This window comes from Cetorhinus maximus, chromosome 3 (assembly GCF_964194155.1).
Source record: "Cetorhinus maximus chromosome 3, sCetMax3.hap1.1, whole genome shotgun sequence".
Lineage (NCBI taxonomy): Eukaryota > Metazoa > Chordata > Chondrichthyes > Lamniformes > Cetorhinidae > Cetorhinus > Cetorhinus maximus.
In genome coordinates this window covers 100,641,377-100,667,136 of record NC_135881.1, presented here as the reverse complement: position 1 = coordinate 100,667,136, position 25,760 = coordinate 100,641,377, and the positions used below count along the sequence as shown (strand labels likewise).

The 25,760-nt window shown below is 39.8% G+C and overlaps 1 protein-coding gene across 4 annotated transcripts in view; it reads left to right on the top strand.

Annotated features, from left to right (window-relative positions):
• sgce (sarcoglycan, epsilon) overlaps positions 1-25,325 on the top strand; it is an 89,727-nt gene extending 64,402 nt beyond the window's left edge. For all 4 annotated transcript variants that reach the window (XM_078538766.1, XM_078538765.1, XM_078538767.1 and 1 more), the window contains 6 exons: positions 1,104-1,266; positions 12,927-13,138; positions 13,632-13,658; positions 19,083-19,274; positions 21,149-21,192; positions 24,933-25,325. In XM_078538766.1, coding sequence (XP_078394892.1) covers positions 1,104-1,266; positions 12,927-13,138; positions 13,632-13,658; positions 19,083-19,274; positions 21,149-21,192; positions 24,933-24,949 — 655 coding nt within the window. In that variant the 3' untranslated portion in view covers positions 24,950-25,325. The remainder of the gene's footprint in view (positions 1-1,103; positions 1,267-12,926; positions 13,139-13,631; positions 13,659-19,082; positions 19,275-21,148; positions 21,193-24,932) is intronic.
• Positions 25,326-25,760: the final 435 nt, after the last annotated feature.

Below are 25,760 nucleotides of genomic sequence, written 5' to 3'. Positions count from 1 at the left end.
AGTCACTCAGCCAATTTCTTATCCAAGTGCCTACTTTTCATTTTATTCCATGAGCTAGAATTTTGATCACAAGCCTTTTGTGTGGCACTGTATCAAATGCCTTTTGAAAATCCAGATATATCACATAAACAGCGTTGCCCTCATCACCCTTCTCTGTTACCTCCTCAAAAAATTGCAGCAAGTTAGTTAAATGTTATTTTTCCTTCATGAATCCATGCTGTCTTTCCTATAGTATTCCACACTTGTCTCAGTGATTATTGATTTTTCCCGAACTATGGTCTCCAGAAGTTTCCCTACCACTGAAGTCAAACTAACTGGTATGTAGTTAGCTCTCATTGAGTAGAGAACCTTACACAACAGTAGAATGTTGCAGATATCTCCAGGCCAGGCTGGAATGAGTCAGAAGCATAAATGTTTGCAAGCACTAGCATTCCTTGCCCAGCTCTGATGTTGCAGTTGTGGCTGCAGTAGGCTGCAGATTTCAATGAGGACATTGCTACTAAAGCGCAGGGATCTTGCATGTTTTTCCTTGCTGAGTTTCAGGTTGGAAAATTACCCGCTGAATTCTGTGGACAGCTATGGCTTCCAGCTGTGTGCCCTTGTCCCCCTCTTCCTTCTTCTCCTCCCTCTTTCAGCAGCTTGTCCTGATCAACAGTCCACTATTCATTCTCCCTGTCATGCTGTATTCCATACTTCTGCTAGCTGTTCACTATTTGTGCACTAAAGCCCTCATCAGTAAGGCATCCATGACAACTCACCCCAAATCGGTGCATTCGCAGTGCAGCTGCCATTTTAGAGGCCTGAGGGCACTTGTAATTCCCTGAAAACATTCGCAAACAATCCCAATTTCTTGTCCTGCATACCTCAGCTGAGTGGGAAGTGCATATATTGTTAAGCATAAGGCATCACCTCTCTTTTGGACAGGCTGGATAAGCCAGTGAATCTTTTCCTGTTTGTTATTTTTGTAAAATCCAAATGTTATGTGAAATTTCAGTTTCGAGGTGCAAATGCATTGGTAGTACCTAGCTCTGGATGATGGTTCATTACATAGGTTTTCAGGTTGCTGGAAAACCTTACGTTCTGTTGAAATTCTTCCTCTGCAGGGTTTATGTCATGGTGGGTACGGATGTGACTTTCTCATCATGCCTAAGAGAGGTGGAAACTCCACAGAACCAGCTGAAGTGTAGTCAGGAGATGGAACCAAACATAAGCTGTGACAAGAAATTCAGGGCCCAGTTTGATATTGACTGGTGTAAACTGTCTTTGGTAAGTCAAATACTATCCATTTGTGGTTTTATAATCCTTTCTACGTTGCTATTTTGGAATTTTGATGTTCTATTCTTTCAAGCTTTATCTCAGGATTATTACGTAATATTTCCAGCACTTAAGCCATTTGGACTAACAGATCCACACCAAGTAGAAAATCCGCCGATGCTGCCAGACCTGCTGAGTTTTTCCAGGTATTTCTGTTTTTGTTTTGGATTTCCAGCATCCGCAGTTTTTTGTTTTTATTTTTGTTTTTAGATCCACACCAATGTTTATGTTCCACATGACCTTCCTGCCACCCTTCTTTATCTAACTCCATCAGCATATCCTTCGATTCCTTAGAAGGATATGCTGATGGAGTTAGTTGAAGAAGGGTGGCAGGAAGGTCATGTGGAACATAAACATCGGTGTGGACCCTTCTATGTGTTGTTCTAGCGTCCCCTTAAATGCACCTATGCTATTTACTTCAACTACTTGTGTCAGTTGAGTTCCACATTCTAATCACTCTCTGGGTAAAGAAGCTTCTCCTGAATTCCCTATTGAATTTATAATGAATATGTTATGTTTAGGGGTCCTATAGTTCTGATGTCACCAACAAGTGCAAACATTTTCTGTGTCTACCCTATTAAACCCTTTCATAATCTTGAAGACATCTACCAGAATCCCCAGATATTTTTTATTCAGTCTTTCCTGAGGCATAACCTTAGATAATCCTAATTAAATCTTTTTTGCATCTTTCCCAGTGCCTCTGTATTCCTTTTATCCTATGGAGAACAGAACTGTTTACATTTTTCCAAGTGTGGCTCTATCCGAGTTTAACCCAACTTCTCTGCTTTTCCATTCTATTCCTCTAGAAAGGAATCCCAGAACTTTGTTTGCTTATTTTTATGGCCTTATTAACTTGTAATGATTTGCGTATCTGCATCCCCAGATCCCTCTGTTCCTGTATCCCATTTAGATAACTATTTTACAAGGAATATGCAGCCTCTATTTTCTTCTTACCAAAATGCAACACCACACATTTACTCGTCGACAGTTGCACGCCCATTCTGCAAAACTGTTGTTATCTTCCTGTATTCTGTCACAGTCCTCCTTTCTATTAACAATATAAGCCAGTTTGATGTCATTGGAAAATTTTGAAATTAAACTTCCAGTTCCCAAGCCTAAATCGTAAATGTAGATAATGAACTGCTCCTTGTCAAACAGCACTACCATAATTTGCCAGCTGTTCACCACCTTTAGTTCACTATCTGTCAAGGATCGCAATCTCAGCGTTATCTTGTTTGGGACTTGCTCACCCCAATCCATCATAAGACAGTTCCACTTTAACAAAAATATCAAAATTAAATGAGAAGAAAATTTACAAGAGGATTCCAATCAAATCATGATGCAATTACTATTGAGCATGTTTAGGTAGCATTTAGATTGACAATATTTGTTTCCATTAAATAATTGTCCAAAGTTTGATTGATTCAATTGCACCTTCTCCTCCAGGTGGTAAGAGGACAAGCTAAAACAAGTGCTTCCCAAACTGTTTTACAATGTGACCCCATTTTAACACTTGAAAATTAATATGACCCCTGACACCAACAAATACAAAACAACAATTAATCATCATTGTAGCATTCAGTATATAATTATTAAAGTTTGTGCATTATAGGTCAACATATAATACGTCACATAAATATGAAAATCTGAGTTTCCAAAGTACTTTGTAAAAATGTTATTATTTTATGTATTCATGTAGGTTTCAGCCAAACTCTCCATATTCCCTGGTGATAGAAGACTCAATAATGCCCCTCTTTCCCCCCACCCCTAACTCCACACACATTGTAATCAGCCCCTCTCAACACCTCCCCCTACACACACAGACACACACACACACACACACACATTCAGTCAGTGACTGAGTTACACTTGCTGGCCTCTGCTTATGTCAAGTTGGTGCACAAACATCCTGGGTCCACTTGGGCTCAGCGCTAGAAGTAGCCTCTAATGTTAAAGAGCGATTTGGTCTTGCTGTTCGTCCCTTGCTGTTTGTTGGCACAGATCAAGTGGATCCAGGGCTGTCCAGCCAGAACCTATGGACTGGGTCGTCTCCCCTCCACAGTTGCCATTGCTGCTTTGGAGGAGGGGCAGCTTGCAACCCAAAATGTGATCTCTGACCCGATCGGGGATCATGACCCACAGTTTGGGAATCCCTGTGCTAAAGACTAGCCACTATAAAGCCATGCTTAGCTATGGGTTTTAGCAAATGGAATCCTTGACTTTCCATATCATTCAGCATCCTTTTCAGTCCTTAGTTTCAGTTCAGAGCATCCAAGACAGGTACATCCAACAACAGTTGAGCACTGAATTTTCTGATCTGAGACAGTTCCTGATGGAAATGATAATAGGAAAATATAGTAAAGTGACAAAAACAGGAGAAGTCATTGCTACTGGAAACTTGTAGTTGAGATATATCTACAAGGAGTCAGTTCTGTAGCTTAGAAAGGCCAAATCAGCAGATATGTAACGTAGCCAGCAGAAGCTGCTTGAGCTGTGATGCAAGAATTTGACCCTGATAACATTATCTCTGTAAACTTTTGATTTTATTAGCCATAAAATTCTAAGAAAATGAATTTTTGTCATTCATTGAATGAAAATAGATCTATTGGCTTCACTTCATCTGCATAGTCCCCTATATAATTTTAATGTCAACCATGACCCTGGTAAAACGTTCTTCAAATGTTGATATTGGGATTAAAGGCTCTGGCTTAATCACTGTTTGTGGTTTTCCTGTTATTTGACATGTATGACATGTTCTACAGAATTTGGCTATATCCCTGTGCAATCCTGGCCAAAAAAAATACCTCTATCTTTTCCTGTGTTTTCCTAATTCCTAAATGTCCCCCCATTGGAATTTCATGAGCAATCCTCAGAATCTCATTTCTATACCCTAATGGGATAACAATCTGATGCACCTCCCTCCAGCTTTCATTTTCTGAGACATGATCCGACCCGCACTTTCTCGTTAAAATAGCTCACTGAAGGTAATAACATACTGGAATATATTTTGCTTCTGTTTCTGAATAAGCTTTCTGATATAAATGTTTTAATTGTAAATCATTTTTCTATAACTCTACTAACCCTTTTGAGTTAAACACTTGAGCTGAATTGTCCCGTATTCTTTCCTCCTGAACAATGTTATCAAATACAGTGCTAGTTAATTGGATTTCAACACCACCTCCTTGCCTTTGAACTGCCACCTTTCTTGTTTTTCTTGTTCTTCCCTATAAGCCTTTGATCTCATTACAACACAATCAGGAAATGATCCAGGATGTTCCTTTTGTAACACCTCTGTTGAAAATACTTCTACAGGCTGCTCAGCTACCATAGGCATCACGTGCATTTGCGATCTAGCTATATCATTACCCAGAATAAATTGAACCCCTGCAATGGGAAATTTTTCCACCACTTCATCGATAACTTCACCTGACTTCCATTTGCTCTTTAAATTTACCTTCCACAATGGAATAAATTTAACATCTCCATGAACCCCACTTATTATTACCTGCTCCTGCAATACTCCTTTTGAATAACAAATATCACTATCCCACAACATTAAGGGTTGACTAGCCCCTGTGTCTCTTAAAATTTTAACGTCTTTACTGACTGCACCCTGTACACATAAGACCATAAGACATAGGAGCAGAAATTAGGCCATTCGGCCCATCGAGTCTGCTCCGCCATTCAATCATGGCTGATAGGTTTCTCAACCCCATTCTCCCGCCTTCTCCCCATAACCTTTGATCCCCTTCCCAGTCAAGAACCTATCTATCTCGGTCTTAAATACACTCAATGACCTGGCCTCTACAGCCTTCTGTGGCAATGAATTCCATAGATTCACCACTCTCTGGCTAAAGAACTTTCTCCTCATCTCTGTTCTATAAGGTGTTCCCTTTATTCTGAGGCTGTGCCCTCGGGTCCTAGTCTCTCCTACTAATGGAAACATCTTCCCCACGTCCACTCTATCCAGGCCTTTCAGTATTCTGTAAGTTTCAATCAGATCCCCCCTCATCCTTCTAAACTCTTATCGAGTATAGACCCAGAGTCCTCAAATGTTCCTCATATGTTAAGCCTTTCATTCCTGGGATCGTTCTCGTGAACCTCCTCTGGACCCTCTCCAGGGCCAGAACATCCTTTCTGAGATACGGGGCCCAAAATTGCTCACAATATTCTAAATATGGTCTGACAAGAGCCTTATAAAGCCTCAACAGCACATCCCTGCTTTTATATTCTAGTCCTCTTGAAATTAATGCCAACATTGCATTTGCCTTCCTAACTACCGACTCAACCTGCAAGTTAACCTTAAGAGAATCCTGGACTAGGACTCCCAAGTCCCTTTGCACTCCAGATTTATGAATTCTCTCCCCATTTAGAAAATAGTCTATGCCTCTATTCTTCCGACTAAAGTGCATGACCTCACACTTCCCCACGTTGTATTCCATCTGCCACTTCTTTGCCCATTCTCCTAACCTGTCCAAATCCTTCTGCAGCCTCCCCACCTCCTCAATACTACCTGTCTCTCCACCTATCTTATAAATTCTTTAAACATTTCTGCTCCTCAGAATCCTCTTGAGTAAACTGTGAACACATTCCCATTTCTTTACCTATCACTGATTCTCCCTGTTTCACCTGTTCACAAACTGCTGGTTTCTCCTGTGCCTGAACCTTAGAACCCACTGTACTTTTACAGGTAGATACAGGAAGGATGTTCCCAATGGTGGGGGAGTCCAGAGCCAGGGGTCACAGTCTGAGGATATGGGGTAGACCATTTAGGACTGAAATGAGGAGAAATTTCATCAAGTGGTGAGCCTGTGGAATTTGCTACCACAGAAAGTAATAGAGGCCAAAACATTGTATGTTTTCAAGAAGGAGTTAAATATAGCTCTTGGGGTGAAAGGGATCAAAGGATATGGGGAGAAAGCGGGGAAAGGCCATTGAGTTGGATGATCAGCCATGATCATAATGAATGGTGGAGCAGGCTCGAAGGGCTGAATGGCCTACTCCTCCTATTTTCTATGTTACTTCCAGAGCTTTTCTGTACCCCAACAATTCCAACAGATTTTCCTGCAATTTCCAACACACTGACTTTGTGTGCCCCACTTTATTACAAATGTCACTTCTACATTCAGCACATTCCTCTTTATTCTGAGAAAAAACTTACTGGGAATTTCCAGCTACTCCTCCTCTTCCCTGACAACCTACATTCCTTTCACCTTCCCACTTTTTATCCTTTTCCAATTTGAAAGGGTGACAAAAAATAGTTTAGCTCTATGAACTAACTCATAATCATCAGCTATCTCTGCTGCTTGTCTTACAGAATCAACCCTCTGTTCCTCCACATGAGTTCTCATTACTGAAGGGATTGAATCTTTAAATTCTTCCAAAAGAATTACTTCCCTAAGAGCTGCATACTTTGTTTCTATTTTTAATGCCCGTATCCACCTGTCAAAATTACTCTGTTTTACTGTTTCGAAATCAATATAAGTTTGCTCAGATTGTTTTCTCATATTCCTAAATTTCTGCCTGTATGCTTCAGGAACCAACTCATATGCACTCAAGATAGCCTTTTTTACCACATCATAATTCACCGACATTTCTTCTGAAAGCGAAGCATACCAGCTAACTTAGACTGTAATAATAACGTCCAGTTTTCCTGTGGCCATTTCATCTGTTTAGCAAGCATCTTAGATAAAATAAATAATGCTTCAATATCTTTTTCCCCAAACTTTGGAAGAACTTGTACAAATTTAAACCTCTCCCCTCCATCTACCCTGGAGATAAATCCTTCCTCACCTCCTGGTGCCTTTTTTTTAACCTCCCAACAATTCCAGTTAGAATTCTCTCTCTTCTCTTTCCTCCTTCGCTATCTTCACAATTTCTAATTCCCTTTCCTGTTTTCTTTCTTTCTCCTGCCTTTCTACCTGTTCCTTTTTAAAAGCCATTTCCCTGTCCTTTGCTTCTAATTCAAGCTTTTTCAGTTCCTTTGCTTGTTCAAATTCAAATGTCTTCATTTGTTACTGAAGTCTCACTACCTCCAGCTGTAACTCACTAGTGTCAGTTTTCACTTCCAAGTATAGATGCTGTGCTATACTTTTAATAATATCTGATTTCCTAGCCCCCACAGGTAACCCCAATTTTAACTTATCTGCCAACTCTGTTAACTTTTAGTTTTTTTCCAACCCAATCAGAGTTATATCGTCTACTCCCAGACAAGTCTTAGCAATTGCCAAAGCCATCTTGCAGTCTCACCACTTCTAAAAAATCTCACCAACTCCTGAATTCAAAGTGCTTCTCATGTTCGTAACCTTGAGATTCACCAATTCAAAACTAATTAATTTATCCCGGACAAGCCCCCAGTTGTTATGACACAGCAGTTTGTAAAGGCTGAGTTATTTAAAATCCCAGGGGGAAACTTTAAACAACTGTCATAACCTATGGGCAGAATTTTGCCCTTGGTGGGCGAGCGGGCCCCACCGGCTCAGCGGCGGGCGGGCAGCCGACCCCCACTGCCCGCAGCCATTTTGAGTGGGCGGGCCAATTAAGGCCCGCCCAACGGCCTGCCCAACAGGAAGCGCTATGCGCTTCCTGTGAGAGGGGGGTGGGGGAGGGAATCCCCAACTGTCAAAGTGCGCTCTTTCGTGCATGCATGCGAAAGAGCGTACTGCTCCCTGAGGCAAAGTGCTGTCTCAGGGAGTTTACTGACAGGTAAGAAAAGTCAAAAAATAGAGAAATATTAAAATTATTAACAGGTCCCCCTCGTGTAACAATGTCCCACAAGATGGGACATGTTAATAAGAAACACATAAAGTTTATTAAATTTTTTTAAAAAGGGACATTAAACTTCATCTCGCCAGTGGATGAAGTTTCATGAATAATCTGGAGTCCGCTGGGGCTCCTGGCCTGCCTGCCAACCTTAAGCTTGGACGGGCAGGGTCTTTAATGAGGTTAAATAGCCTGTCAATGGCCTTAATTGGCCATTGACAGGTCGGCGGGCAGACAGCTGCTTTCGCTGTCCGCCTGCCTTCCTGAAGATCTAAATGGACCCGGATGACGTCGGGGGTTTCTCCCGACGTCATCCCACGTCATTTTCCCCTCGGCGAGTGGGCCCCGTCCCCAAATCGCCGAGGGGAAAATCCTGGCCTATATTTTCAATTAGTATGTTTTGAGTTGCAGCTCTAAATTCAGGATTAAAACCACCAGTTCTCGAGAGGTTTTTTATATCAAACTAAATGAGACATTGATTAATTTATAACAAGATATTAAACACTTACACGTGGCTACAAATTACTATTATCATAACTTTTAACAAATTCCCAAGTTAATCTCTAAATTAATAGACTTTAAGCAGACACCAAGCGAAGCATTTTCACCTTACAAGTTCAAAATGAGGTTCCTTTCAATTTGGTTCCTTTGCAGACAGTTGTAGGCTCACAGGCTTTGATCCTACATTCCTCTGCTTTGCATACACAAAAACTCCCTTCTGTTATAATCCAGCACTTCGCTTTGAATGTAAATTTTCATTGTATCACCAGGCCCTTTGAACCCCTTTCACTGTACCAATTTTACTAGTAATATAAACATTGATTGGTGTCTCCTAGCTTGGTGAAAGATTTCACTCCGGCTCTTGAATGCTCTATTTAACAAAATACAAATGTATCTCTACCTCTGTTTACATCTCAAAACCACTGTACATCAAAGCACCCAGACTAGCTGGCTTTAATCAAATTAAGACACACAGACACACCCACAGACTAAACCTCTTTAAAAAAAAATCCAATAGCATTATATTACATTAATAGCTTCATGACAATGTTCCTATATGTTACTGAGCTATGCAGATCTATCCACTATCACACTTTGGAGTGAGACTTGCCAGTCTGTCAGCTGGGAAGGTATGTTATATTGGGAGGCAAACATGGGCAGATGTGGAATAATAAAACAAATTACAAAATGGAGATTAATTATAGATGCAATTTCGTTAGTATTTTCATTTTCATTGACCACTCTCCACATTACAAAGATCAATGAAATGTGGACCTGAGTATTGAATATCATCTGACGCTGGCGCTGGCCAGACCTGGTCTGGGATTTGCTTATGACTCTTAACCTGCCTGGAATTAGTGTTCTATAGTACTTGAAAAGAACACTTTAGTAATTTATTTATATTATGCTGGAATTTGCTGTCAAAATAACAGTGACCCTAATAATGGTCACTGTTTATGTATAAATTGTACAGCGACTTCAGGCCGGGGGCAGAAACACGGTTAAACTCACAAATCCAAAAATTGCTGTTAGCTTCACAAAAATGGCATTTTGGTGTCTACTTCACCATTGAAATGCATTGAATGTCATGAATTTTCTGTATTTGCATGGTGGATATGAACTAAACTCAGCAGAAAATTTAAGGCTAGTGAGGGTAGGCACCAGTACCCCTTTAATAATATGACTGTAGATCACAGAATTGTTATGGTGTTGGAGGAGGCCATTCAGCCCTTCATGTCTTCACCGGCTTTCTGAACAGTTTAACTTAATGCCAATCTTCTGCCTTTTCTCCATAACCCTGCACATTGTTTCTACTTAAGTAATCATCCAATGCCCCCTTGACTGCCTCAATTGAACCTGCCTCCACTGCACTTCATTCCACAGCAGTGCATTCCAAACCCTAACTACTCGCTGTGCGAAAAAGTTTTTTCTTGCCTCGCATTTGCATCTTTTGCAAAACACTTTAAAACTGTTCCCTCTGGTTCTTGATCCGTTTACAAGCAGGAACAGTTTCTCCTTATCTACTCTGTTCAGACCGCTCACGATTTTGAAAACTTCTTTCAAGTCTTCTCTTAGCCTTCTCCTCTCCCAGGAAAACAGTCCCAACTTCTCCAATCTTTCCTCATAACTGAAGCTTCTCATCCCTGGAACCATTTTTGTGAACCTCTTCTGCACTCTCTCCAATGCGTCCACGTCCTTCCTATAATGTGGCATCCAGAATTGTACACAATACTCCAGCCGAGGTCTAACCAGTGTCTTATATATGTTCGTCATAACCTCCCTGCTCTTTTATTCTATGCCCCTATTAATGACACCTAGGATACTGTATGCTTTAGGTACAGCTCTCTGTACCCGTCCTGCCATCTTTAATGACTTATATACCCAGGTCTCTCTGCTCCTGCACACCCTTTAGAATGGTATCCTTTATTTTCTACTCTCTCTCCATGTTCTTTGTACCAAAATGTATCACCTCACACTTCTCTGCACACTTCTCCGTAAATGTTTGCTAATCAACTGCTCTGGCACTGAAAATTAACTATTATAAATGTGAGTCTCATTCCTTCAGGCTTTGAATTTTTGGGGCAATTGTAATGGTGCTGATATCTTTTGTCTTTCCCTTTCTGTCTGTCTCTCAATCCAATCTTCCTTTCCCTTTCTTATTTCTTTCTGTTCCTGATTTAGCATTGCATTCACTCTGCTTCTCAGTCTTTCCATTATTTATTTTTAATTCTTAGATCTCATTGGTTAAGGAGATACCTTGTCTGTTGCCTTGTTTGCTTCGGCCCATATGCTTCATTTCCCTCACTGAGCTGTTATCAGCTCGTACTTTCAGCAACTAAATGGGTAAAATGTGTTTGAGTTAGAGCATAGAGGCAAGTCTAACTAATGGCAAATGCTGTTAATGTCTGGTTGGAGCAAAATTTGGGGCTGAAAAGATCAGTTAACTATGTATATTTGTTTCAATAGTAAAAACACCACGGTTCATATTCTGGTACTGAATTAAGACCTAGCCAAGCTGGTCTACTGATGCCATTCTTCACAGCCAACCACCTCTACTCACTGCTGGAAAATATGGATGGTTTCTGTGAATTTCATTGCAGTCACTTTAACAGTGGCATAGTGGTATTAGAAATCCAGAGACCCATGGTAATGCTCTGGGGACGGGTTTGAATCCCACCACAGCAGATGGTGAAATTTGAAACCATTGTTGATTTTCGTAAAGACCCATCTGGTTCACTAATGTTGATTAGGGTCTGCCATCCCTACCTACATGTGACTCCAGATCTCTTAAATGCTCTCTGAACAAGGGATGGGTAATTAGGGATGGGCAATAAATATTGGCCTAGCCAGCGACGCTCACATCCCATGAACAAATTTTTTTAAAAAACCTCTATTTAATTATAAAAAACATCTGTAAAAGTCTGCCCTAATTTCTTTACATTAATTTAATTAGCTGTGCTCATGGGCATGAAATACGAAAATCAGCTGCATGGTTGTCAGATGTCATATTGTACAGTCACAGGAGCGATTTAACATATCTCATGTTTCTCAGTATTTTTAATAAGAACTGAAAGGATGAAATGAAAGTAAAAAGCATGACTTATAAATATAAATCAAGCTATTTATATAGTTATGTAATATGTTGTGCAAACCTAATGCTTTATTCATTTTTGATTTGATTTATCTCTTACTCTTGTTCATGTACATTTCCATGGCTGCTAACAGCCCTCTGAATCACAGGACTGTTCTGTATTCGGAGAACCTACATTTATACAGCACCTTTCATGATCTCGAAGTGCTTTACAGCCAAGGAAATATTTTTAAAGTGTAGTCACTTGCAATCTACGAAATGCAGTAGCCATCTTGCACATAACAGACTCCGACAAACAGCAATGAGATGAATGAGACAGAAATATTGACAAGGATACTGGGAGAACTCTCCTGCTCTTCAAATCTTCTCATGGAATTATTAATATTCACCTAAGACAGCAGACAGGGCCTTGGTTTAATGCCTAAGCCTAAAGATCCCTCTGTACTGCATGAAACGTCAGTTATGCTGACGTTTCTGGAGTGAGATGGGACTTGAACCCACAAACTGACACTGACACTAAGTGCCGTAAACTTGTGTCATCCTCGATCTGGATTAAGAATGCTGTCAATTTTCCCTCTTAGTGTAAGGACGCTGATGCTGATTATAACTGCACTGCCACCCCATCTAAAATGCTAAACTGAAACCGTACCTTCGTCTGTGGTGAGGTGCAGTGTTTGGGAAGGTACTAAGCTATAAAGACCAGAAATAAGCTTTGATCAACCAATGTTGTGAGGCTGGTGTCAATGACGGAAAGATCTGATATATTTGCTGCTGGTAAGAAATAGGATCTTGCAGTGGAGCATAGGAGAATTTAGAAAATAGCCCCAAGGTTTATGGGGGGGCCTCAAAACTGAAATAGATATTTTTTCAATTACCCTTACTAAATATTTTGTGCAGCTGCCAGAACTGTGTGCGCCAAGGCTGATCTTTCCCAAACAGAAATAAAACAATTTTGATGGTTGTACAGTGGCTGAGTTAATTGTGCTCAGGATGTCCTAGATGCACAGAGAAAAAAAATCTGAAAATGCTTTTTATTTATATATTGCAAAATGAACAACAGTGCTAATACATAGTACATTCAAGTATTGGTATGAAGAAAGTAGACACAGTCCTGAACCCATTGTGCTGACCAAGATGAGGAAGGAACAATTTTTCACTCCCAGTTGTATAAGTATTGAAATGTGGTATATCTAGCACATTTAAAAAAAAAAGTAAAACGCAAAGATGGAGCCATTTTTTTCTTATAATTTGGTGGCAGGTCGACAAATCGAAAATGCCTTCTGTCAACAGTGAAGTGATTCGGGGAGATGGTGTTCTGCCAGATGATGGAGAGTATAAACCACCTTCTACAAATCTGAAAAGCAAGGACTATTACACAGACTTTGTGATTACGCTGGCAATACCAATAGCCGTTGCCCTGGTGCTTTTTGTGATCCTTGGTTACATCATGTTTTGCCGTCGGGAAGGAGTGTAAGTAAATCACACTGCTGCCAAATGCATATACACAGGGACTTAAAACATGAGCACACCTTTTTTTTAAAAAAAAGTACCTAGACACTTCTATTTTGTGATTATACCTTAAAATAATACTGGGGAAAGGAATCTATTTATTCTGTTTCAGTTCCTACTAACAGTAATATCACAGGTTAGTAAAGCAGGTAGAGAGCACAGACTCTGTCCATACCATTGCATGAATTCATATTTCAGCTCCATTCATGTGAATTTATTTTCCCTCAAGCCTTTTCATTGTCCTCTTTCATTCTGTGTGTCCATTCCATTTGGTTGTCATGTGTTTGTGTGTGCAGTCACTCTGGCCCTATACTTGTAGGCAGATACTGACAAGTGCATTAAATAATCATCTTCTCAACATCTGCCAAAAGTGGGTCCACCATTAGCAAATATCTTTTGATGTTTCAAGTATCAATGCCTATTATTTAATTCATTAATTTTGTTTTGTTCCTAGGCAAAAGAGAGACATGCAAACACCAGAGTAAGTGTCTTCTTTCCTGTTATGCTTTAAATTGAACATTTTCTGTTTTTAATTTTACTTTTTGTTTTATCAGATCATAATCCGCCACTGTAGGCTTCAGAGTCTGTTCCATGCTTATGTGTCCATTTAAGTTGTACGTCTCATGGTTCATTTCATACTGTTGATCCATACTGAGGAGTTGTTGCAGTTAGATCTCTTGAATATCTAGCAAGTAAGCTCTTGAGTGTTCAGTCGATCTGAAAGTCATGCATAGTGGCTTCTTTTTAATGCAGGAAAGCACAGTCAATTGTAGTAAAAGAGAGGGCACTCTTTGCTTTAACTACCAGTTTAGATACCTCTTACCGCACACACTTTTCACTGAAAATAAATGAATTTCTCTTGAGGGATTGTAAAGAAATAGCTACCTGCCTTTAACTGCTGTAGTCGGCTTGTGGATTGTATTCCATTATCACTGTTTTCTTTTAAAACTCCATTTCCTAGGGTGTAGAACACAGCAATATTGCAATTGGAATGTATTTCAGCTTCTCATTTTTGTCCAGGAGAGTCCTTAAACTGGAATGCTGTGGCCATCTGAGCCATGAACTCACTCTTGACTGCCGTTGTTCCACTTTAGTGAACAGCTGACAATAGGTGTGACTCCAAGCGTGGAAGGAACAGCATGAGGGGATCAGCTCCATTCCCACAGAAGTGCTTGTACTGTATGAGTGCTGATGGCTCTCAACAGAAGATGTGGTATAAAAAAAGATGTGGCTCTTTCTCCACAGTCTATACCTGAGAATATGTGACAAGTTGTTTTGGAGTTTCGGCGGGTATATTAGACCCACCTGTCTGCAGCAGGCAGCACTCGTAATGCACAAAATCACACCCAGGCAACTGTTGTAAAAAGAGAAAATGTTGGAAAACACATGGCAGGTCAGGCAGCATCTCTGGAGAGGGAAAATGCTTCAGGTCAATGACCTTTCATCCAAACCGCTGTTGTGGAGGATGAATTGGTTCTCTCATTTCTACTCGTACACTGAGAACTACTCAAACCTACTGGAATAAGATACAAACTAAACAATTGCAGACCTGGAGATCTGAAAAAATTGACAAAAGACCTTTGACTTAAAATGTTAACCCAACCTCCTCTGCTCTACAGATGCTGTCTGACCGGTTTTTAGCACATTCCATTTCTATTTGAAAACGAATTGTACTACTAAACTGCACTTAAACTTTTCCTGGGCTGTGTTGCTGCTAGTTATAAATAATAGAGGAAAGAACCCTGTTTGCACAGGGATGTGTGCAAAAGTCCCTTGTCATGCATCATTTCTTTCCAGTGCATTCCTTATTTGCTTCCTGAATCAAATTTTTACCAGTGTGTGTGCCAGTTTTACTTTAACACCCAGCTGTTGTAGTGACAACTGGCTGAGTATCTAAATAGTTGCTGCAGTTTGACTATCAGTGGAGTCTTTAGTTTACATAAAGCAATACAAGCTGTCTATTTTGAACCACTGTCTCATCAGTAGATGCTGCTCTGGTCAGCAAGGCAATAGATTTTATGCCTTTCAATACAAATAGCTAAAGTGTAAAATTATAAATCAGGATTACCTGAAATCACCTAAAACCCAGTACAAAAGTCTGCTGTTCTCTGTTTGGCAGTGGATGGCTGGTACTTTCTGTAGTAGAAGAAACTACTATTTCTAGTGTGCCACCAGCAATAAAATATTACAGTGAAACTTTTTTTTGCTTCCTTAATGGTTTCAATGATTGAAGGGATTGATATTCATTGAAAAAAAATCTTAATTTGGACATGTTGCATCTGGCATTGCAGTACATCATTGGAGATTAAATAAAAATATGACCATTTGATATGTGATTTTCCATTATCTTCTCTTCTTTCCCTCTGCACCCCCTGGTTCAAATTCCAGTTCTGTTCTTTCTCTGACCTCAAATTATCTGAAGAGTTGCAAACGGAACTGAATACGGTGCAATTGTCAATGAATATCCCGAGTTCTGATCTTATAATGAAGGGAAAGCCATTGATGAAGTAGCTGAAATGGTTGGGTCTAGGACACTGACCTGAGGAACTCCTGCAGCGAAGTCCTGCAGTTGAAATAATTGGCCTGCAACAACCACAACCTTCTTCTTTTGTGCTAGGTATGACTCCAACCAGTGGAGAGTTTTCTCCCTGATTCTGATTGACTTCAATTTTATCAGGGCTCCTCTAGGCCACACTCTGTCCAATGCTGCCATGATGTCAAGGGAATTTACTCTCACCTCACCTTTGGAATTCAGCTGTTTTGTCTATGCTTGGACTAAGGCTGTAACGAGGTCTGGAACTGAGCGGTCCTGACAGAACCCAAACTGAGCATCGGTGAGCAGATTATTGGTGAACAAGTGCTGCTTAATAGACAATACCTTATTTTACTTCGCTGATGATCAAGAATCGTGGTAATTGGCCAGATTGGATTTGTTCTGCTTTTTCTGGACAGGATATGCCTGTGCAATTCTCCACATCCTGTGTAGATGCCAGTGTTGTAGCTGTACTGGAACAACTTGGCTAGGGATGTGGATAGCTCTGGAGCACAAGTTATCAGCACTGCAGCCAGGATGTAGGTTTTGCAGTAACCACTGTCCTCAGCCATTTCTTGATATCACATAGAGTGAATTAAATTGATGGAAGACAGCATTATTTGATAGTGGGGACCTCTGGCATTTCTGACTGAAGATTGTTGCAAATATTTCATCCTTGTCTCTTAAACTCACTTGCTGGGTTCCCCAGCATTGAAGGAGGCTGAGATGCATCATCAACTTGGCATTTCTGGCTGAAGATTGCTGCAAACACTTCAGCTTCATCTTTTGCACTCACTTGCTGGGCTATCCAGCATTGAAAGTGGGTATGTTCATGGAACCACCTCCTCCCCTTAGTTCTTGTGTCAAACACATATAAACATACAAATTAGGTTCAGGAGTAGGCCACTTGGCCCTTCGAGCCTGCTCCGCCATTCAATAAGATCATGGCTGATCTGAATGTAACCTTGACCCCACATTCCTGCTTATCCTCGATAACCTTTCACCCCTTTGTTAATCAAGAATATATCTAGCTCTGCCTTAAAAATATTCAGACTCTGCCTCCACTGCCCTTTGAGGAAGAGAGTTCCAAAGACCCATGATCCTCTGAGAGAAAAAAATTCTCATCTGTCTTAAATGAGCGACTCCTTATTTTTAAACAGTGACCCCTAGTTCTAGATTCTTCCAAAAGAGAAAACACCCTCTTCATATCCTCCATGTCAAGATTCCTGAGGATCTTAAAAGGTTTCAAACAAGTTGCCTCTTATTCTTCTGAACTCCAGTGGATACAACCCTAACCTTTCCTCATAAGACAATCAGCCCATTCCAGGTATTAGTCTAGTAACCTTTTTTGAAGTGTTTCTAATGCATTTATATATTTCCTTAAATAAGGAGACCAGTACTGTACACAATACTCCAGATGTGGTCTCACCAGTGCCCTGCGCAGCTGAAACATAACCTCCCAACTTTTGTAATCAATTCCCCTCACAATAAATGATGTTCTATTAGCTTTCCTAATTACCTGCATACTAGCCTTTTGTGATTCATGCACTTGAACACCCAGCTCCTCCTGAATCTCAAAGCTCTGTAATCTCTCACCATTCAGATAATACGCTTTTTTATTCTTCCTGCTGAAATGGACAAATTCACATTTGCCCACATTTATACTCCATTTGCTAGATCTTTGCCTACTCACTTAACCTATCTATGTCCCTTTGTAGCCTCCTTATGTCCTCTTCACAACTTACTGTCCTACCTATCTTTGTGTCGTCTGTAAATTTAGCAACCATACCTTCGGTCCCTTCATCTAAGTCATTTATATAAGTTGTAAAAAGTTGAGGCCCCAGCACTGATCCCTGTGACATACCACTTGTTATATCCTGCCAACTAGTAAAAGACCCATTTATGTCAACTCTCTTTTTCCTGTCAGTTAGCCAATCTTCTATCCATGCCAGCAATTAATGTTGCTGGTTTTAACTTGGAAGTTACACAATGAACTCATTTAAGTCTTAGGTTTTTTTTGTTGCTACTAATAATGGATCAATCCATTGCAGTATAATACCCAGCAGGAAAGTGGGTGATGATAGCTGCACATAAAGGGCCTTGGTGAAAAAGAGGGATTGTAGCAAATATTAATTAAATAATTCAAAATGTTACTTGTCTATCCTCCAGTTCCTGTTAATGATAACCAATTCAAAATACACACTTAATAAGTTGGAAAGGCTGGGTTTGTTCTCCTTGGAACAAGGGAAATTGAGGAGAGATTTGATAGAGGTGTACAAGATTATGACAGGTTTGAATTAGGTAGACAAGGAAAAACTCTTCCCATTAGCTGATGGTACAATAACAAGATTTTGGCAAGGGGTGCGGGGGATTGTGAGGCAGAACATTTTTACACTGAGTGGAATTGACTGGAAATCACTGCCCACGAGGGTGGTGGAAGTAAGAACATCAATGATTTCAAAAGGAAATTCGATGGGCAATTGAAGGAAATAAACTTGCAGGGCTATGAGGATTGAGCGGGGGAATTGGACTTGCTGGAATACTCTGTGGGGAGCTGGCATGGACTTGATGGGCCAAATGACCTCCAGCTGTGCTGTAAATGACTCTGACTCTGAAACCTGTCCCTAGCAATTTCTAACGAGGCTTGATGTTTTTTAAACACTGGTGTGTAGCTGATATTAGCATAAAATCCAAATAAGCTGGACATGCACAAAAGTGTAAGTGACCTGCTAGATTCAGTGATGTTTTGGGAATTGCCCTGTGCAATGTTTTTACTGAAGTGGTTTCTGACCATTAGATAAATTAAAAGTTGTCCATTCTTATTAATATTCAATTACAATTTTATTATATTTTAAAATTGTGACTTTAAAATACAAATCATACTAGTATCTCTGACATAGATAGAAACCCAGCAGCAAAGAAAAAGCTCAACTCTAGGGATCTTGTGTTATAACGCTAGAAATGATGATAATAACACAACAAACTACTTGACTTTCTCATGGTATATCTCTGTCCATTTTTAAACAGAAGTTAACCTGTTTATTTTAGATAGGCTGATTCCTCTGTTAAAATAGATGGAAGAATGTCATATGAACGTGTTAAACATCAATCATTTATTATTGTCGATTGTACAAACTACAGCTGCATATAGACAAATATCATTTAAAAAATGATTACTTTTATCAGTAAGACATGCACAAACAGAAATTTTTTGCAGAGTGAATTCTTTTAATCCAGAAATTTAGAACTCAGCTGAGTTCTGAGTCAGAATATGAGCAGTGTCTAGTTACAAAAGCAAGATAATATGACCAGATGCAGTATTCAAAGTTTACAGTATAATTTTCTCATTTCTAATTTCACATCTTTCCTCAGCATCCAGTTGGTTCATCACAGTTCCATCCAGAAGTCAACTAAGGAGCTTCGGAACATGTCAAAAAAACGGGAGGCAGCTTGGCCCCTCTCCACGCTGCCTGTGTTTAACCCAGTAACTGGTGAGATTGTGCCACCCCTTCACCATTCAGATAACTGTGACACCTCCAACATGCCTCTCATGCAAACACAACAGTGAGTGTTTCTTTATTTGATACATTACTAGATGCAAAATATTTCTTTTTTCTTTAATGTAACAGTGATCAAAGGAGATGGAGTATTTGTATTTCTTTGCTGCTGGACAATAGGCTGCACATTAACTTTTAACATCATGCGCTGGTGTTTAGGGGTATTTATCAGTGGCCACTTTATACATGCTTTCCTTAAGTGACAAGAGATGTATTGAGGAGCATTGTTTCACATTCAAGTGTCCCTGGGTTTTGTGCACCATCAAAATACATCTTTTTGAACCAGGTAGTACCAGACTATTTCGCCTTGGCACAGATAGCAGATTCTCTCTTGGTTATTGCTTCCACTCCTCCTGTCATACTCCTGTAATTACCAATTATTACTTCCTGATTAATTTAGCCTCTTTGCAATCAATGTATAAATAATTGGCACCAATAGCACTAAACACAGACAGTTAAAAATTTCTGTTAGTTAATAGACCTTTGTTTTATGATGGCACAAAAATACATAACACAAATATGGCAGCACGTGATACTTAAAATAGGCTCACCGGCAGCATGGTGACACTGCATGTCGAAGCACCAGTGTGCAGAGCCACAGGTCAGAACACCGCTCAAACTATCCCGATTTGTAGTGTATGGAGATGGTTTGAGCAGAGGTTAGATAACTGAGGAAAGTCAACTATGATTTGAAAAAAATATATAAAATGATTGAAGTTGAATTAATGTAGAGGGCTGGGAGTAATTGTAAACTCCCTACTTTCAGTGTCTAGGCACAACGGTGAAGCAATTAAAAAAGCAAATGCAGGCTGGGATGTAGCAAGAACAGTAAAATATAGGCCTTAGAGAAGTTATACTATGGATTTACATGCTTGGAGCATAGTTTAAATCTGATCATGTCGCTCTGAAAAAGAGGTATATAAATAAGGATTCAAAGAAAAACAAGCGCAATCCCATATTAGACCATGAAGAAACATGAGAGAAGCTCAAGCTGTACATTGCATAAAGACAGATGATAGGATCTCATTCATGTACAAGAACTATTAAATGGTGTCGATAAAGCAAATGCAAAATATTACTTCAACATAAACCAGGTAAATTTAAATGGATATAATGTATAACTCCTTTACTGAAAAAGAGAAAATGTTTGAAATGGTTTGCTAGTCTGGATAGTAGTGACAAAAGCATTGGATAATTCTAAACAAGTTTGGATGTTGTAATGGAAGAATTAGGGTATTAGTGGGAAGAGTGTCAGTGAACAAATTGGCCATTTCTGATCTTCGACTTTTTTTACAATAACTTCCTGCGGAAAGGAAGGAAGAAAGCAAAACAGAGGGAAGATTCTTCAGTGGGACTTGCTCTCTATCCTGATAGTAGCCTTGACATTGGAGAGCAGAAGTGTGACAATCTTCCTCTTTCAGAAAAAGGGGTTGCAAAAACTAATGGGAAACAAACAAAAGGGGAAACAAATCATATCCTTATTGCCTCAGAAAAAAGATCAAACTATAATTTAATTACTGTAGCTGAGATTTATTTCATGTTATCAATGAACTACATCATTAATTTAAAAAAAAGTTGAAATCCAGTCATGTGAACAAACTCAAGTAACGGCTTGTTGACCGTGTCAGTTCATTGAACAATGTAATTTTAATAGGACTGGATGAAGTAATTGACTATTAGTATAGAGTGCTTTATAATTCTAGGTATATGGTCCCTGTTTCATTAGTAATGGCATAATGATTTATTTGACTGTAAAGCTGAGAAAGATTAAGAGTGGCAGAATAGAAACTGACTTAGAAGACAAAAAAGTCACTTGACACAGCAGCTGCAGAATTTGATTCCAATTCAGTTTCATCTTATTGTTGTGTCTTGTCTTTGCAGGAATCACCCATTACAGACCCAGCTGCCCCAGCAGCAAGATGCAGGTCAGTATCCACCATCTCTCTCGCCAGCCATCCCTTGCTCAAACCACTATCACATTGACTATCATGCAACATGAAGGATAAAAAGCCTTCTACTGAAAGTGTATTTTTTATTTAATAAATGTATGTGTAACATTTGGTATTACAGATTTTGTTACAGTCAAAGTACTTTGGCTCAGATATTGCATGTTGGACAGGAGGTAGTACTGTTATGTCAGTATACAGGGGACTAGGACTCTTGGATAATACATTTCATCTAATGCTATCATAAAGGCCCATTCCATTTTTATGCATGTTAATATAACCAAAACAAAGCCATTGCTAATCTGCAGCAGATTTTTTTTGTCAAAGTGAGTGAAGTCTTATCAGAAGGAAAAAAACTTAACGTGGTAAATTCTTAATTCATAATCAAATTTTTTACTTCTTCATTCTTGCTTTCCTGATTGGAGGAGAATTTTATATGTCGACATTTCTGCAATTTGAGGCAAGTGCAAACCACTAAAGAATTTCCATTTTGTTTAAAAAGACATTTGAGTTATTTAATTGCTTTCCATTAAAGCCAAGCAGCATCTACAGGGTGAACGGTTAATTGGAGCACAGGTGATCAAAGGCTTTATGGCACGTGTACTCCTATTACATTATCAACAGATTTAATTTTAGTTACGTTTTGAATTTTTTTGTATCAGGAAAGATATAACAGCCTTATGTAAATAAATCTTTCCTCCTATTTCTCATCGACATGCTGACCCTCGGCAACATCATCCAAAAACACTGTCAGATCGCAAACATATGCTGATTACAGCTCTACCACAACACCATCCCTTCATTACCTCTGATATGTCATGCTGTTTATCAAACAGCCAATATTGAACAAGCAGAAATTTTCTTCAGTTGATTATTGGAAAGACAGAAGCCATCATCTTTGGTCCCTATGTCAAGCTGCATCCACCGATTCCATCCCTCTTCCTGGCCACCGTAAGGCTGAAACAGACTGGATGTGAAATTCAGGTGCCCTGATTTTTGAATGCGGGGGCTGTGATTTACAGCGTGCCCGTACTGGTTCAGATTGAAGTGGGTACGACACAAAATTCGCCTATCCACCTCATTAGATTTAGATGCTTCTTCCTGCGTGTGCAGTGCTATTCTGTCCTCCTTGGGCAAGTGATCTCAGCATTATTCCACTTCTCAAAGAAAAATACTTTACTTTTGATTAGCTAGCAGTTTGTCAGCTGTAGCTCAATGGGGGAACTCTCATCTCTGGAGCAGAGCTTGAACTCACAACCTTATGATGTAGATGTGTGAGCATGTAGTCTGGAGTGACCTCACAGTGCAGAACTGAGAAGTGCCATCTTTTGGAAGAGATGTTAAACTGAGGAGATGAAGATACCAGGGCAATATTCAGTGTCCTATCCAATATTAATCCCTCCACCAACAACCAAAACAGGTGATCAGATCACTAATTTCTGTTTTATCTGCCCAAATTGATAGCTATGTTCCTCTATCAGTGGTTCTCAAACTGGGTTCCATAAAGACTTAGTAGGGGCCTATAAAATATTGTCACAACCACACTCTTTTCCCACATGTTTCGCATGTGCAGTGCAGAGTGGACTGGCTGTCTCACCTAGGAGGGACATGCACAAGAATACACAAGACACTGTAGTGAGAAGTAAGCACACCTAATTTGCTGACATATAAGTACCAGTTTTCTTAAAATTATTATTAAAACACTCTACTTGAGTGTGACATAGTATTTTAATTTAGATGAGGGAGGTCCATGATTACTAATCTAGTTGAAAAGCAGTCCTTCATATTTTTCATTGGGTATGGAAACCAAAAGCAGACACGGTGGTCCAGATATGGTCTCAGGAAAACCCAATATAATTAGAGCAAGTCTTCATTACTCATACTCTAACCCCCTTGCAAAGAGTTAACAAGCCTGGTAATAACAGGATAGTATGAATCATTTTTTTATTATCTGTCTTGTTTTCAAGGTGGTTTCTATAATTGGTTGAATCAAGATTGGTTTTGTCAACTTTTTGTGTTCCTCCTTGCGAAAAAGGTATCTTTGGCAATGTTATTGCACATTCCCAGCTGTCTTGGTAGCAGTTTGTACAATTGAGTAGCTTACCAGGCCTCTGAAGTACACGCAGTGCTAGTTATTCGCAGATCTCACCAGGCCACTTCAGAAGAAATTCCTGGCTTTGATAATCTACCCTGAGATTTTAAAACAAATATTGGTGTGGGTCTGGAGTCCTACACAGACAATCTGACTACTTCATGGTGATACCAATTTTCTTATATTTCTACATTTTTCTAAAACTGCATTCAATTTTGGTGGGATTTGAACTCCATTGCCCTGTTCCCCATGTTTTGGTGGAGCTCACAACAGGTACTAGGACATAGCTATTTTAAAATCTCATCAAACTGCTAAAATATGTTAAACTGTCCTGATGTGACCCTATATATTTATAATAATCAGGAATTTCTTCAGTGATACAATGACTTTACCTGTGTAACTTTGCCAAAAGTGATTGTAAATAGAGTTTCCACCACACTTCTAGCTAAGTTGTAGGAAATAGGGGTAGGCCATTTGGATCTTCGAGCCATTTCCGCTATTTAATATAATCATGGCTGATCATCAATCTCGGGTAAGGCACCACCATTCCCAGCTACTGTTTTTAGGGGCAGAATCTTCGGCTCGGCGAGTGGGCATGTGTCCTGACGTCACCACACGTCATTCAGATTTTCAGTTCGGTGGGTGTGCACCTGAGTCGTCTGCGCGCCAGCCGAACTGTCAAAGGCTTATTAAGGCAAGTTAACTATCAATTAAAACAATAAACTGAGCTGCCCGTCCAGCCTTAAGGTTGCCGGGCAAGCGAAGAGCCCAGGCGGCTTTCGCATTTTTCATGGAACCTCATCCACGGATGGGATGAGGTTTCATGAAGATTTTGAGGTTTGAAAAAATTTAAAATAAAATTCAGACATGCCCCAGCTCATGTGACAGTTTCACATGAGGGGACATGTCCTAAAAATTATTTTTCCTTTATTAAAATTTTTTAAATTTAAACTAATCTCCCTGAGGCAGCCCTGTGCCTCTGGGAGATTTCTGTGCTCTTTCGCGCACATGCGTGAGCGCAGGCCCCGACTCCGGCAAACCCCCCCACCCCCACCAGCCCACACAGGGAGCACTAAGTGCTTCCGGGCGCGCGTCATGCTGGGCGGGCCTTAATTGGCCCACCCACGTAAAATGGCGGCGCCCAGCCAATCGCAGGCGGTGATTGGCCGTGCGCCTGCTCCCGCACAACCCCCGATGGGGAGAAAATTCTCCCCTAGGTTCCAGAGTACGATGCAAGAGGCAATTCATCGATTACCATATTCCACAACAGTATCAACTAAGGTTCATTCAGGTTTTTTTGCTTGTAATCTGGCCACAAAACCATCCTTCTATTATGAGTGGAAAAGATCTGTAGAGCTCAGAATTGGTACATTGGTCATCATGAGTAAATGAAGGCTAGAGTTGTCAGCATTTACATTGGTATTGCTACATTGGAACTCTTCTTAGAAGTGAGAGTAAAACTTATTTTGGTGAATTTAACAACAGCAGCATTGTTAGCAACATCTGGGCTGTTAAGTGAAATAAGGTAAATCGGTGTATTGCCTGCTCCTTGGTAGCTTACACTATTATGGCAATTTTGGACAATTTCAGTGCTGTTCAATTAATGAGTCTATTCTTCTATATTTAGGTAAATGGCAAACCTGAGGAAGGAAAACTGAATGAAGCATTTACCTGATATTTGATTCCACTTCGGAAGGTTATTCTTCTTCTGTATACTGACCAAATGCATGGTTTATTTTCAGTGTGCTAATGTGCATGACAATGAAGCTGGCTACAGTGTGAGCGTATGTCAAGAATTTGATATTTGATAAGTGTTTTACAGTGTTCCAGCATAACAAATGCAATATTTGCTTTTTGCACATGTATTATATAAGCCTTTAATTTTATTTAATTTTGCTAGAAAAAGCCAACCCTTAACTTTGTATTATAGGTAGAAGGAATTTTGTCATGACTTGCCTAATGATGTCCAAAACAATGGTTTTATTGTGACATTAATAAAAAACCTGACATTTTACCAGCAGTTTCAATAAATTGTTCAGCTGCTTATTTTATGTATTGCATAATAGCTCTCCTGGTTAACTTCGTATGAACACAGTAAGCCTGTGTGTGGTCATGAGGGCCAGAACTAATGTTAAGTGTCGTGGTTCTAGGTTTAAAAGTCAAGGAACCCTGTTGATCAGCACATACCATCCTGCCCCCCCCGACCACACTCTTCTCCCCCATCCCCACCAAGCATCTGATGAATCAATACTTCTTGCTGATGTCCACCTGACTTGCAACCAAGCATCATGACAACTTAATGCTCCTCATCCATCAGCAGCCATATGATCTCCCAAGAGAGACCAAGGCCAATTCAGGGATGGAAATAATTCTGCAAAATTCCTGTTCAATCAATGATCACAAACAAATTCCACGAAATAAGTGACCATGAGGTACATCACTGAATATTCCCACT